The sequence below is a fragment of the Pecten maximus genome, chromosome 7 (assembly GCF_902652985.1).
Source record: "Pecten maximus chromosome 7, xPecMax1.1, whole genome shotgun sequence".
NCBI classification, from domain to species: Eukaryota; Metazoa; Mollusca; class Bivalvia; order Pectinida; family Pectinidae; genus Pecten; species Pecten maximus.
The window spans coordinates 32884436-32898966 of record NC_047021.1 but is presented as its reverse complement, the minus strand read 5'-3'; the positions used below and the strand labels follow the sequence as shown (position 1 = coordinate 32898966).

At 40.0% G+C, this 14531-nt stretch overlaps 1 protein-coding gene across 1 annotated transcript; it reads right to left on the bottom strand.

The window, feature by feature from the left end:
• Positions 1-7740: 7740 nt before the first annotated feature.
• On the bottom strand, positions 7741-13764 carry LOC117330621. The gene is made up of 3 exons (XM_033889048.1): positions 13643-13764; positions 9100-9123; positions 7741-8820 (listed from the first exon to the last, which is right to left on the bottom strand). Exons 1-3 carry the CDS (start codon positions 13701-13703, stop codon positions 8087-8089), a joined length of 819 nt encoding a protein of 272 aa, XP_033744939.1. The 5' UTR covers positions 13704-13764; the 3' UTR covers positions 7741-8086.
• Between the last annotated feature and the right edge of the window lie 767 nt (positions 13765-14531).

Sequence of the window (14531 nt, the reverse complement as noted above, 5' to 3'; positions counted from 1 at the left end):
TATAAATTATTCCTCATTGTTCCTGACCAGACCGACTCGCTGATTAGTAGCCCTGAGATAGGGACGGGTCTTGTTACGGCGGCTGGCATTTTGTAACTTACCTTGGAACAGCGTGGTAGGTCAGGTAATTTAGTGGTGACGACCACAGGGGTTCGAGATTTTGTAACAGTCCTGTAGTATTTGTTTTCAGATTACTTTTTGGGTGGAATTGGGGCGACAAGATTAAACTTCGGGGGGAAAATGCCTCCCCCCACCCCCCTCCAAAAAAACAAAAACAAAACGAAAACAAAACACAAAAACACATATATAAAATCAAACTGTAACCAATTCTGTGGTCACAACGATGAGTATTTGTACCACATGTATGTTTACGGTTCGCGACTGGAATAGATTGTACATTGACATGTTACAACTCGTAGTCTTCCTCAGATTAATACGAAACTAAATTACACTGAAATGCCAGTATCACAGGGACCTGAGAATTTGTTACAGTCTGTGTTTGGAGAGTTATTAGATTTTTTGTGGCTAAATAAATTTCGGTAACGACACCTCTCTCTTCAGTCAATCTAGAGGGGTGTCAATTTTACTGAAAGTTAGAAAAAATATATAGGTAAATAAATGCTCTATGATTATATAGACAGTAACAAATGTCATTGTGTCCCCCACAAACCCGTCATCTAGTGACCATTGCTGTAGTGTTCCTCCATACACCGGTCATCTAGTGACCATTGCTGTATGTGTCCCCCACAAACCCGTCATCTAGTGACCATTGCTGTAGGTGTCCCCCACAAACCCGTCATCTAGTGACCATTGCTGTAGGTGTCCCCCACAAACCCGTCATCTAGTGACCATAGCTGATGGTGTCCCCCACAAACCCGTCATCTAGTGACCATTGCTGTATGTGTCCCCCACAAACCCGTCATCTAGTGACCATTGCTGTAGGTGTCACTCACAAACCCGTCATCTAGTGACCATTGCTGTAGGTGTCCTCCATACACCGGTCATCTAGTGACCATTGCTGTAGGTGTCCCCCACAAACCCGTCATCTAGTGACCATTGCTGTATGTGTCCCCCACAAACCCGTCATTTAGTGACCATTGGTGTAGGTGTCCCCCACAAACCCGTCATCTAGTGACCATTGTTGTATGTGTCCCCCACAAACCCGTCATCAAGTGACCATTGCTGTAGGTGTCCTCCCTACCCCGGTCATCTAGTGACCATTGCTGTAGGTGTCCCCCACAAACCTGTCATCTAGTGACCATTGCTGTAGGTGTCCTCCCTACCCCGGTCATCTAGTGACCATTGCTGTAGGTGTCCCCCACAAACCCGTCATCTAGTGACCATTGCTGTAGGTGTCCCCCACAAACCCGTCATCTAGTGACCATTGCTGTAGGTGTCCCCCACAAACCCGTCATCTAGTGACCATTGCTGTAGGTGTCCCCCACAAACCCGTCATTTAGTGACCATTGGTGTAGGTGTCCCCCACAAACCCGTCATCTAGTGACCATTGTTGTATGTGTCCCCCACAAACCCGTCATCTAGTGACCATTTCTGTAGGTGTCCTCCCTACCCCGGTCATCTAGTGACCATTGCTGTATGTGTCCCCCACAAACCCGTCATCTAGTGACCATTGCTGTAGGTGTCCCCCACAAACCCGTCATCTAGTGACCATAGCTGATGGTGTCCCCCACGAACCCGTCATCTAGTGACCATTGCTGTATGTGTCCCCCACAAACCCGTCATTTAGTGACCATTGGTGTAGGTGTCCCCCACAAACCCGTCATCTAGTGACCATTGCTGTAGGTGTCCCCTACTGTAGGTGTCCCCCACAAACCCGTCATTTACTGACCATTGGTGTATGTGTCCCCCCACAAACCCGTCATCTAGTGACCATTGGTGTAGGTGTCCCCCACAAACCCGTCATCTAGTGACCATTGCTGTAGGTGTCCCCCACAAACCCGTCATCTAGTGACCATTTCTGTAGGTGTCCCCCACAAACCCGTCATCTAGTGACCATTGCTGTATGTGTCCCCCCACAAACCCGTCATTTAGTGACCATTGCTGTATGTGTCCCCCCACAAACCCGTCATTTAGTGACCATTGCTGTATGTGTCCCCCACAAACCCGTCATCTAGTGACCATTGCTGTAGGTTGCCCCCACAAACCCGTCATCTAGCTAGTGACCATTGCTGTAGGTGGCCCCCACAAACCCGTCATCTAGTGACCATTTCTGTAGGTGTCCTCCCTACCCCGGTCATCTAATGACCATTGCTGTATGTGTCCCCCACAAACCCGTCATCTAGTGACCATTGCTGTAGGTGTCCCCCACAAACCCGTCATCTAGTGACCATTGCTGATGGTGTCCCCCACGAACCCGTCATCTAGTGACCATTGCTGTATGTGTCCCCCACAAACCCGTCATTTAGTGACCATTGGTGTAGGTGTCCCCCACAAACCCGTCATCTAGTGACCATTGCTGTAGGTGTCCCCTACACACCCGTCATCTAGTGACCATTGCTGTATGTGTCCCCCCACAAACCCGTCATTTAGTGACCATTGCTGTATGTGTCCCCCCACAAACCCGTCATCTATAGCTAGTGACCATTGCTGTAGGTGTCCCCCACAAACCCGTCATCTAGTGACCATTGCTGTAGGTGTCCCCCACAAACCCGTCATCTAGTGACCATTGCTGTAGGTGTCCCCCACAAACCCGTCATCTAGTGACCATTGTTGTATGTGTCACTCACAAACCCGTCATCTAGTGACCATTGCTGTATGTGTCACTCACAAACCCGTCATCTAGTGACCATTGCTGTAAGTGTCCCCCACAAACCCGTCATCTAGTGACCATTGTTGTACGTGTCCCCTACACACCCGTCATCTAGTGACCATTGCTGTACGTGTCCCCTACACACCCGTCATCTAGTGACCATCGCTGTATGTGTCCCCACAAACCCGTCATCTAGTGACCATTGCTGATGGTGTCCCCCACAAACCCGTCATCTAGTGACCATTGCTGTATGTGTCCCCCACAAACCCGTCATCTAGTGACCATTGCTGTAGGTGTCCCCCACAAACCCGTCATCTAGTGACCATTGCTGTATGTGACCCCCACAAACCCGTCATCTAGTGACCATTGCTGATGGTGTCCCCCACCAACCCGTCATCTAGTGACCATTGCTGTAGGTGTCCCCCACAAACCCGTCATCTAGTGACCATTGCTGATGGTGTCCCCTACACACCATTCCTCGTGTGAACGCGGTTGTTGAGTCAGAGGGGCGTGATAATTATGCGTGTATGTTTTCTAAAGTGTTATTTCCCTTGACACATATATACATGTACATATGTGTATGACACACATTCTAATAATACATATGTGAATAAAACTTTGTTCTTCTAAAGAGTTTATGTGTATGGCACGTGTACAAACTTTGTTCTACTATTTAAAGAGTTATTTCCCTTGAAACATACATTGTATTTAAAGAGTTATTTCCCTTGAAACATACATGCATATATCATAGCGAGTTTGTATATTGTATTTAAAGAGTTATTTCCCTTGATACATACATGCATCCTATCATATCGCATTTGCATTTTGAAAGGAAAAATAAACACAAAAAAGGAATTGTCAAGAATGTTATAATGGTTTAATTGAAAGATAGAGAACCTCTCTGTTGTCTGTGAACGTTTCATCCGAGTACGTTTAGTACTCTACAGACTGATCCAAGAGTACTCCTTTCTAAAGTAATGACGTCCTTGTCCCTTAATGTCAGAGTGACGTTGATTGGAGGGTTCGGTCTTCGTCTTTTCCTTCTGTCCAACTCGTCCCAAAAATGTTATATCCGGGGGAGGTCAGATCAACCTGATATTTCTATTATTCGAAGACTTTATAAGACATTCTATACAATTATAACCATCATACCTAGAATTGTGGTTCTCTGGTGTCACAGTGGATGGCGTCCACAACAGAAGGGAAACCAAACCTCGGAATTACATGAAACAGGACCGGTTGTGTGGGGGTATTTGTGTAGAGAGTTTCAGGATGTGTGAAGCGGTCTGTGACTAGTTATCATAATGGTATCTAGTATGTTGGTTGTTTCTGCTATTACAGGTTATGAACATATATATAACTTATATTTCTTATGTTATAAACTAGACTTCATTTGGTTATTGTAAAATCTATCCTGTCAGTTATTTAATTATCAGTATGCCATTTAGTAAACGGTTATACAATACATTTATATACAGGGGAAATTTGTGGTCGTTTAAGACAGAAGGTCGTTGAATTCAGGCGATCACTAAGGTCATTTTGACCGTAATTTTATACATACATGTGGGTACAACCACGACATAACACGATATGTATTTTGTAAATCTTCACTTAAATGTGCATTTTGACATTTTCATCATTCTTTTCTGAATATTTCATCATTGATGTTTTACCGGAGAAGACGGATCATAAGTATTTAAACCTGTGTCTGATCCCATTTGTATATTTGCAAATTAAATATGTTTCACTCAACTCAAAATAAATCAGATAACAGATAAGATATTTCATGGTTTTGATGAGTTAATTGTGGGCTCGTATGGAATTTTATACAGTTATTTTATAGCCAGAACAAAAGATCATGGGAATTGCCTATTCGATAATAAAAGTATAAGATGACGGAATTTGAGAGACATTGATTTTACCAGAGGGGTAAATAACAGACACATATGTATGAGTCTCCGATTTTAAAAACAACGTAATCCCGCAAATAATTTTATCTTGGTTCTGCAGGAAATTTATACCAATTATGACGTCATACAGACTATGACGTCACAGACAAAGCGAAAAAAAAATCATAGCAACCAACTTTAACCACACATACGGACTGCAAAATGCTACGAAGATTTTTAGGAATTCTGCCGAAGTCGGTACTCACTGTGAAATTTCACCAGAGGGTTTTGGAAAAGAAAACAAATACAGAGACGCCATGCTTCAAATTGATGGAAAAGATGGCACTGGGTGTTGTAAAACCTACGCCTGGAAGTTACACAGTCAATCCAAAGAGAAAGTCTGAGGTAAAATACCTGTCACAATTTTCTATCATTGAAAATTTATCGCTGTGTTTCGCCCGACTGACCATTCCAACGGAATTACACAATTGCGATATGTTAAAAGTCGCTATTCGTGCTTACCGTTTTTTGGCACCATCAATGGAACATTTCACTTCCGGTACACCAGTAAAACACAAGAAAACCGCCATGCGGCAGATTATGCAGAAAGAGACATGTATGAACGCCGTGGAAATGTATATGGAGCCAAAACAAGAATACAAGTACAAGTCATATTATTCTTTGTTCGTGTCAAGTAATAATCATGTCGACATAGTAAGCAGTTCATACGTAACCGAGAGACCAACAGGGATTGTCGTCTACAATGCCATCTTGGAGAAAATCTCCAACGGACCCTGTACAATTCACTACAACATTATGTTGATGAACTGGTGTGGCCGGACCCTCTTTCCATGGCGCGCATCAAAACGAGTGTCATTAAACGCAAGGAACTCTAACTGCTTGTCCAATAAATGGCGCCAAGACAGACATGGTCGCCTTCGGCATGAGGACTTTCTGTTCTTGGTTGCATCGTCCTCTGACCCTGCATGGTGTGAAACGGACAATACAGCAACTTTCGCTCAGGTTTATGACTGATTTCGTGTAGATTCTTGACTAATTATGCATATACATAAATGTACATTTACTTGAATGTATAATAGTGGATTGATTTAGTGACGTGGTTCAGATAAATTAGAAACTTAATTGTTGTTAATTTCCATCTGAATAAGCAGTACATATTTAAAAATAGATCAATAAATAAAAACGAGTTTTAATGAAGTGTAACAAACACGCAAATTTACTTTCATTACCATAAATAAACATCAATAAACATGACTAACCTTCGTTTTGTGTTGTTATTTATCTTTCTGTATCATACCAAATTCATGGATTTATTTTCATGAATATCGGTAGATTTACAAATACCTAAATAGTCTCTTCTTTGGTTGACTAACCTCCGTCAAAAATGACGATTACGGTTGTGAGAAGGATTGTACTATGCTTTAAAAGAATTAAAAAGTGCAGGGATTTGGGTACAGTGAGAGGGTTTTTTTTTAAATTAATTTTTTTAGTGGAAACTATAAGATAAAACATTATGAGGGTGTGTTTATGGTGTGTGTTTGAGATCATCAAGGGCTGCATTGTGTATATGTGCCTTGAAGATCTCTAGTGTAGTACATTGTACTGCTGCCACCGGGAGGAGGTTCCATTGTGTTATTGTGTGTGGGAAGAAGGAGTATTTATATGTGTCATTGGTGGCAGATAGGTGTCTGAAGGTGTAGGGGTGTGTTTGCCTTGTCCTAGGGTCTGCTGGGTGCATGATGCCGTGTGGGTCTATTGCGACATGATGGTGAATGATTTTGTATAATAGTATGAGTCTGGTCTTGAGTCTACGTGTTTGAAGTGTGGGCCAGTTGAGTTTGTCCATCATGTCTTGTACTGAACTTGTGTTGTGGTATCTGTTTTGTACGTATCGTGCTGCTCTGCGTTGAATTTTTTCTATTTGGTTGATTTGGTTTGTGTTGTGCGGGTCCCATATGGAAGAGCAGTATTCCAGTTTTATCGAAATTGGGAATGGAGGGGGGAATTAAAAGCAGTGTTGAAGGGAGGGGGGATTAAAGCCAGTGTTGAAGGGGGGGGGGGGGGGGGGGGGGGGGATTAAAGCCAGTGTTGAAGGGAGAATCTATTCGCGATATTAACAAGGTGATGAATCTCTAAACCACAATAAAATGTAAGGAGACTGTATGAATGTGTTCAGCTCGGAGAGTTAAATGTAAATCATTTAATGTTCCTTTATAACGATTAACGTTACGGCATGCGATACACAGGTGTAATACCTTAATCCCTTGATTAGGTTTATGTAATTACCTGTAATTACACAAATTCCCCGGCACTCCCGATAGGGCGGGTGGATATTGACATAATACTTATTCTACATGTGTTATTCAGTTGTTGAACCTTATTCTTAGATATCCAATCTTTACCTTAAGACAACCAATTCCAAAAAATGAGTGATATACATAGTATGACACATATTGAAATGCATTTCAGAATCAAATAGGAGTTATCTCCCCTTATCCGCTCCTCGTACATGTACATAGCACAGGGACGATTCTATATTGTTATATGCATTATACATGTAAAACATATTGATCGTGGGTTTGGAATCAATGCCCTTGTGCAATGTAATATACCTATTTAAATGTTGAAAGATCTAAATTGCCTCATAGCCTTAAACCTTGACCGATGACCACCAAAATTAATTAGGCGTAGGGTTTGATGTTACCCTACTACGGCGTAAATATAAATCAAATCTACTTGAGGGTAATAATGCATGATATACTATCGTTTTATTTCAAAATTGCTAAAGTGTGGTGTGTGTGTGTGTGTGTGTGTGTGTGTGTGTGTGTGTGTGTGGGGGGGGGGGGGGGGGGGGGGGTGACATTAAAACATTTATTGAACATGATGTGATGATTGTGTTTCTTTCACTGTCATTAGTTCTTAAGTTTCGTATGATCTTTAATCTTACTTAAACTTCTTATTGTGTCATTTTCATAAAAATCGATTAACGAACGGAACCAAACAGAACTTTGACTGTGGTCTTTGCTGTTATCCTTGGGGGAAAATAAAATACACGCAATCATGTGTTCAATTGTTTTAATATAAACCTTATATAAAGCTGCACGCGCATCACATTTGCACGTGCACACTGTCAACTACCGTATTAATGCAATAAAATATCACCATGACAATCAGATTCTATGGTTACTTTGGTATAGTCACCTTATGTAGAGAAATAAATGAAATGAAAATGAAGTTATAAAAAAGTACGTGAGACATTCTAGTTATGTCTTTGTTCAGACCTCGGCCGTTCTCTACCCAGAGTATGACACCAAACTTCGTGAAAACTGGCCACGAACTTACGACTATTCTCCGACGTAATAATCAAAAGGCGAATCTGATCAAATTCGACAAACGAGATCATAGTCTAATTGCCACTTGGTACCATGTTGATGAAACCGGAAGCGCATGTCTTGGCCGAGTCGTTCCATTTGAGACCGGTTGGGCAGGTGTTGACGTACACATCTCCCCACAGATCACACTGCAGGAACTTGTTGGAATCTGGGGCGTAAGAGAAGAAAAGTTGTCCAGCAGAAAGTGACTCCGCTGTGCATGGGTTCTTCATGGCATCTGTAGATCCGGTTCCGGTTCCGGTTCCAGTTCCGGTGTTACCACTTCCGGATCCAGTATTTCCACTTCCGGTTCCAGTGTTACCATTTGCGGGGAGAACGGTTCCAATCTGGAAAACACATGACAGGCGAGACTCTTGCCAGACAAGGCTATCTGGGCAGGCGAGGATGGTAGGGTGACCAAGTAAATCGCACTCAATGAATTTTGTGATGTCGTTGGCAACGGAGAAATAGATGTTGCCTGCTTGGATGTTGGTCTGGGTGCAGGGGTTCGAGTCTACTGCGACAGGGCCAGAAGTGACGGGATCAACCACGACCGGTGCAGACGTTGCAGGGGCAGGTGTCAAAGGTTTGGAAAGGTCGATACAGGAGGTGCTGGTAGATACGTAGGTTTCTCCTGCTGGACACTGCACGATGAACATCCGCCCGAACAGGTCACATTGGATAAATTTGGTGTTGTCAGTCGGGTGAGGGAAGTAGATAGACTGGTCTGGGTTGGACTTGCAGGGATTTGGAACGTTCTGGAAGGCATCTGGGGGATAATACAAAAAAATACGATGAGATATAACTGTGAAAATCATCATTTTATCCTTCATTACTTTATGTTTTGTTTCAACACTGAAGTTGATTTGTATACTTTTTTTAAAGGTTGCAGTATCCTTAAATGCCAATTACTTATCATTGAATGTTTCATGAATTAAAAAATACATCATCTCATATACTTCTTGTATTTTTCTTGCTTCATATTTTTGTATTATTTATGTATAATTGATGTGTTTTAATTTTTCTACAGACGAATGCGATAACTTACTTGGACAGTCGGCCTGCCTGGCAACTGCAAAGAAAAATAGGAAATGATAAAAGAGAAAGTCATAAAAGCTTTAAATAAGGCAAATTATTTGTTTGAAATTTCTTTTTTTATGGCGGATACATTCATCGAACCAATTGAATTAGCTGTCATAAACAACTAAATCAGACGATCATGAGACCGTAGACAACTAGATCCCAGACAACTAGATAGAATTGTCACAAATATCCCAGACAATTAGGTAGAATTGTCACAAATATCACAGACAACTAGATAGAATTGTCACACATATCCCAGACAACTAGATACAATTGTCACAAATATCCCAGACAACTAGATAGAATTGTCATACATATCCTTGACAACCAGATAGAATTGCCACACACATCCTTGACAACTAGATGGGAATTATCACACATATCCTAGACAACCAGATAGAATTGTCACACATGTTCCAGACAACCAGATAGAATTGTCACAAAGATCCTTGACAACTAGACAGAATTGTCACATATATCACAGACAACTAGACAGAATTGTCACATATATTACAGACAACTAGATAGAATTGTCACATATATCACAGACAACCAGATAGAATTGTCACACATATCCTAGACAACTAGATAGAATTGTCACACATATCCTTGACAACTAGATAGAATTGTCACACGTCCTAGACAACTAGATGGGAATTGTCACACATATCATAGACAACTAGATAGAATTGTCACACATATACCAGACAACTAGATAGAATTGTCACATATATCCTTGACAACTAGATAGAATTGTCACACATGTCCTAGACAACTAGATGGGAATTGTCACACAGATCCTTGACAACTAGACAGAATTGTCACACATATCCTAGACAACTAGATAGAATTGTCACATATATCACAGACAACTAGATAGAATTGTCACACATATCACAGACAACTAGATAGAACTGTCACACATGTTCCAGACAACCAGATAGAATTGTCACACAGATCCTTGACAACTAGACAGAATTGTCACACATATCCTAGACAACTAGATAGAATTGTCACATATATCACAGAAAACTAGATAGAATTGTCACACATATCCTAGACAACTAGACAGAATTGTCACATATATCACAGACAACTAGATAGAATTGTCACACATATCCTAGACAACTAGACAGAATTGTCACACATATCCCAGACAACTAGATAGAATTGTCACATATATCACAGACAACTAGATAGAATTGTCACACAGATCCTTGACAACTAGACAGAATTGTCACACATATCCCAGACAACTAGATAGAATTGTCACACATATCCTTGACAACTAGATAGAATTGTCACACATATCCTAGACAACTAGATAGAATTGTCACATATATCACAGACAACTAGATAGAATTGTCACACATATCCCAGACAACTAGATAGAATTGTCACACATATTCTAGACAACTAGATAGAATTATCACATATATCACAGACAACTAGATAGAATTGTCACACATATCCTAGACAACTAGACAGAATTGACACATATATCACAGACAACTAGATAGAATTGTCACACATATCCTAGACAACTAGACAGAATTGTCACACATATCCCAGACAACTAGATAGAATTGTCACATATATCACAGACAACTAGATAGAATTGTCACACAGATCCTTGACAACTAGACAGAATTGTCACACATATCCCAGACAACTAGATAGAATTGTCACACATATCCTTGACAACTAGATAGAATTGTCACACATATCCTAGACAACTAGATAGAATTGTCACATATATCACAGACAACTAGATAGAATTGTCACACATATCCCAGACAACTAGATAGAATTGTCACACATATCCCAGACAACTAGATAGAATTGTCACAAATATCCTTGACGACTAGATAGAATTGTCACACATATACCAGACAACTAGATATAATTGTCACACATATCCTTGACAACTAGATAAAATTGTCACACATATCCTTGACGACTAGATAGAATTGTCACACATATACCAGACAACTAGATAGAATTGTCACAAATAGCCTTGACAACTAGATAGAATTGTCACACATATCCTTGACAACTAGATAGAATTGTCACACATATCCTTGACAACTAGATAGAATTGTCACACATATACCAGACAACTAGATAGAATTGTCACACATATCATAGACAACTAGATAGAATTGTCACATATATCCCAGACAACTAGATAGAATTGTCACACATGCTCCAGACAACCAGATAGAATTGTCACACATATCCTTGACAACTGGACAGAATTGTCACATATATCACAGACAACTAGATAGAATTGTCACATATATCACAAACAACTAGATAGAATTGTCACACATATCCTAGACAACTAGATAAAATTGTCACACATATCCTTGACGACTAGATAGAATTGTCACACATATACCAGACAACTAGATAGAATTGTCACAAATAGCCTTGACAACTAGATAGAATTGTCACACATATCCTTGACAACTAGATAGAATTGTCACACATATCCTTGACAACTAGATAGAATTGTCACACATATACCAGACAACTAGATAGAATTGTCACACATATCATAGACAACTAGATAGAATTGTCACATATATCCCAGACAACTAGATAGAATTGTCACACATGCTCCAGACAACCAGATAGAATTGTCACACATATCCTTGACAACTGGACAGAATTGTCACATATATCACAGACAACTAGATAGAATTGTCACATATATCACAAACAACTAGATAGAATTGTCACACATATCCTAGACAACTAGATAGAATTGTCACATATATCACAGACAACTAGATAGAATTGTCACACAGATCCTTGACAACTAGACAGAATTGTCACATATATCACAGACAACCAGACAGAATTGTCACATATATCACAGACAACTATACAGAATTGTCACATATGTCCTAGACAACTAGATAGAATTGTGACATATATCGTAGACATCACGCCCATATTAATTATGTAATCCAAGTCCATGAACAATATTGCATTCCATGCGCTCAACTGCATTTGATTAATTAATCGTTTGCCGAAGGAAAAAAATATTGTTGTCCAAAATGTATTGAATTGTCTTCCCTTTAACCAACGCATAAATTAATTAACTTTCAACAAACTCTACAAGGCGATAAAATTGTTTGACATTTCATCTGAAACTGTAATCATTTATGGAATGTTTATATATTTAACACTTGACATTTGGTGACCGCGCCCCACTTGATAGAGCTGACCATTTATCACACTACTGCTCAAGGTACCGACAGCGCGATACCTAAGGAGAAACTCATGTTAAATATCAGTCTGTAAGATAAGGCACGCCCTACTACCCAGGGTCACAGGGATATGGCACACGAGGTATTTGGTTAGCAGAGTGACTGGAATTGTCACAAATCCGTATTTCGTGTCCGGCTTCGGTTCCCATATCTTATTTTAGTGTTCACGATAAGAGCAAAGATTATACGTGTATTTAGAGTTATTGGTTGTATTAGGGTATTCAATCAACAATTCATAAAATGAAACTTAATAAATTATTTTGATCAATACAAATACAGGATCCTATTGCAAGTCTTTTACATTGCATTTTTTAAATTGAGAATTTGTTTCTGAATTACATGTTTAATACACTAAGCCACTAACAAGAGTTTCCATAAACATGAAAAGAATTGTACATTTTCCCTCCTGAAAAAAAATATGTATATCTATAAATATTTGGGACTCCGTCCGTGACAATCTATTGTTTTTATGAATTGGCTGTTGTATATAAGTAGGAAAAGTGAAATGCCACCGGCACCTGTGAACTGTTATTCAGAAATTGATTTCCATATCTACTTTAAAGTTACTATCAACGGCATCGCTAAAGGAAATTATTTATAAATTTTGTCCGTGGCTAACAATATTGCATCGTGGTTTAAAATGTTCTGGAAGCATGTTTCAATACTTGCATGAATATTTTGTAATGTTCTTAACAAACGCTCGTTATTTTGTCCCCTTCCGAAAAGGTGCTTAAGATCTAACAAGCCCGAAATGGCTTCATGGGAGTTTTTTCCCCTTGTGGAACTCGTTAAAAAGAAGGTGGATGACAAAGCGTATAGCCTTAATTATATAAGCCCTAAAGATTGTGGTGATAACCATGTTTAAACAAGTGATCCCATGCACGTTTAAAAAATAAAACAAGCTTGTGGAAATTGTAGATGATCTTATGAAACTAAAAATAGGCCAAAATGAAGCCTTAAGTAAAGTTAAGTAAGTGTTAAGTAAAGAACCTTCACCTTACGAAAGGCCGCCTTAAATAAATAACTTTAACCCCGTGAATATTTTGGGAGAAAAGGTACGTATAGCCTTGCGCTAAGGAAAGCTTAAAAAATTAAAGTATCATGGAGTCTTAAATCGCATTGCTTGAAGATTTAAAATCATATAAAAACTTGGTAAAAGAAAAGCCTTAAGAATGCAATAAACAAATGATTAAATAACCTTTTTCGAAGCATATTAAAGATAGTACTTACATCTATGTGGCACTGCCGCTGCCAAACTGAGACAGAGGACGAAAACGGCGGCGGGGATCATGATGGAGTATTCAACGGTCGGAGGGGCTGGCGGAGAAGACGGAGGTAGTGTGTGAACTGGTCCTTAAATAGGAACCTAGGACTCCCGGTGTCCTTATCTTCCAGATAACTTGGTCATACCGGACCCGTGGGGTCAACCAGATGTACGTCAGGAATGGACTGTTGGTTGTTATCGGGTACCTTAACGCGTTTACGTAGTGGCGCGTCAGCGTTGCTAGACCCCAACGCTCTTCTCCGGACAAAGCCATAGGGAGCATTCTAAACATTTAGAAAACTTTTAATTAATATCGCGCCGTTCTCCTCTACATTATATAAGCCATGATAGCATGTTATAACTTTAATGAAAACCCGAATTACACAACTTTTGGATAATTTAGAATTTCTTTTCGTTATGTCTGTCCCGAATTCTCCCATCGTTGACCCCCATAAGGGTCATATTAATATAATGATACAGGGTGGTTATTGAAGTCGGGCTGCCCTTGTTTGTCAACATAGCGAGTTCCGTTGTCTTAGGTCGTGACTTAGGCGCTCGACATTTCGTCAACTCCCATCCGTAACTAGAGCTCGAAAGGAAATTATCTTGAAGATTACAACATTGCCAAATTTTACCCACCCCACCAGGTTTGCCCAAACGCGAGTTTGTGTGTAGAGAGATTAAGTTGTATGTCATGGTATATAGTACTTCTGATTAATTTAAATAGCCGGGTCGTCATTCTGCTTCACGTTATAGCCAAACTTATATAAATGTAAAATTCAATCATTTGATAAGTTGTTATCAAAACCTACATAACCGACAACCTTGGTGATTTCAGCAATAACTTATTGCATA

What these genes read in the sequence shown, in the direction of transcription:
- LOC117330621 (XM_033889048.1), bottom strand. Translation starts at nt 13,703, where the DNA reads ATGATCCCCGCCGCCGTTTTCGTCCTCTGTCTCAGTTTGGCAGCGGCA. An exon ending in AGCGGCAGTGCCACATAGAT is followed by an intron (nt 9,124 to 13,642) that starts GTAAGTACTATC and finishes TTTTCTTTGCAG; the next exon opens with TTGCCAGGCAGGCCGACTGT. An exon ending in CAGGCAGGCCGACTGTCCAA is followed by an intron (nt 8,821 to 9,099) that starts GTAAGTTATCGC and finishes ATTATCCCCCAG; the next exon opens with ATGCCTTCCAGAACGTTCCA.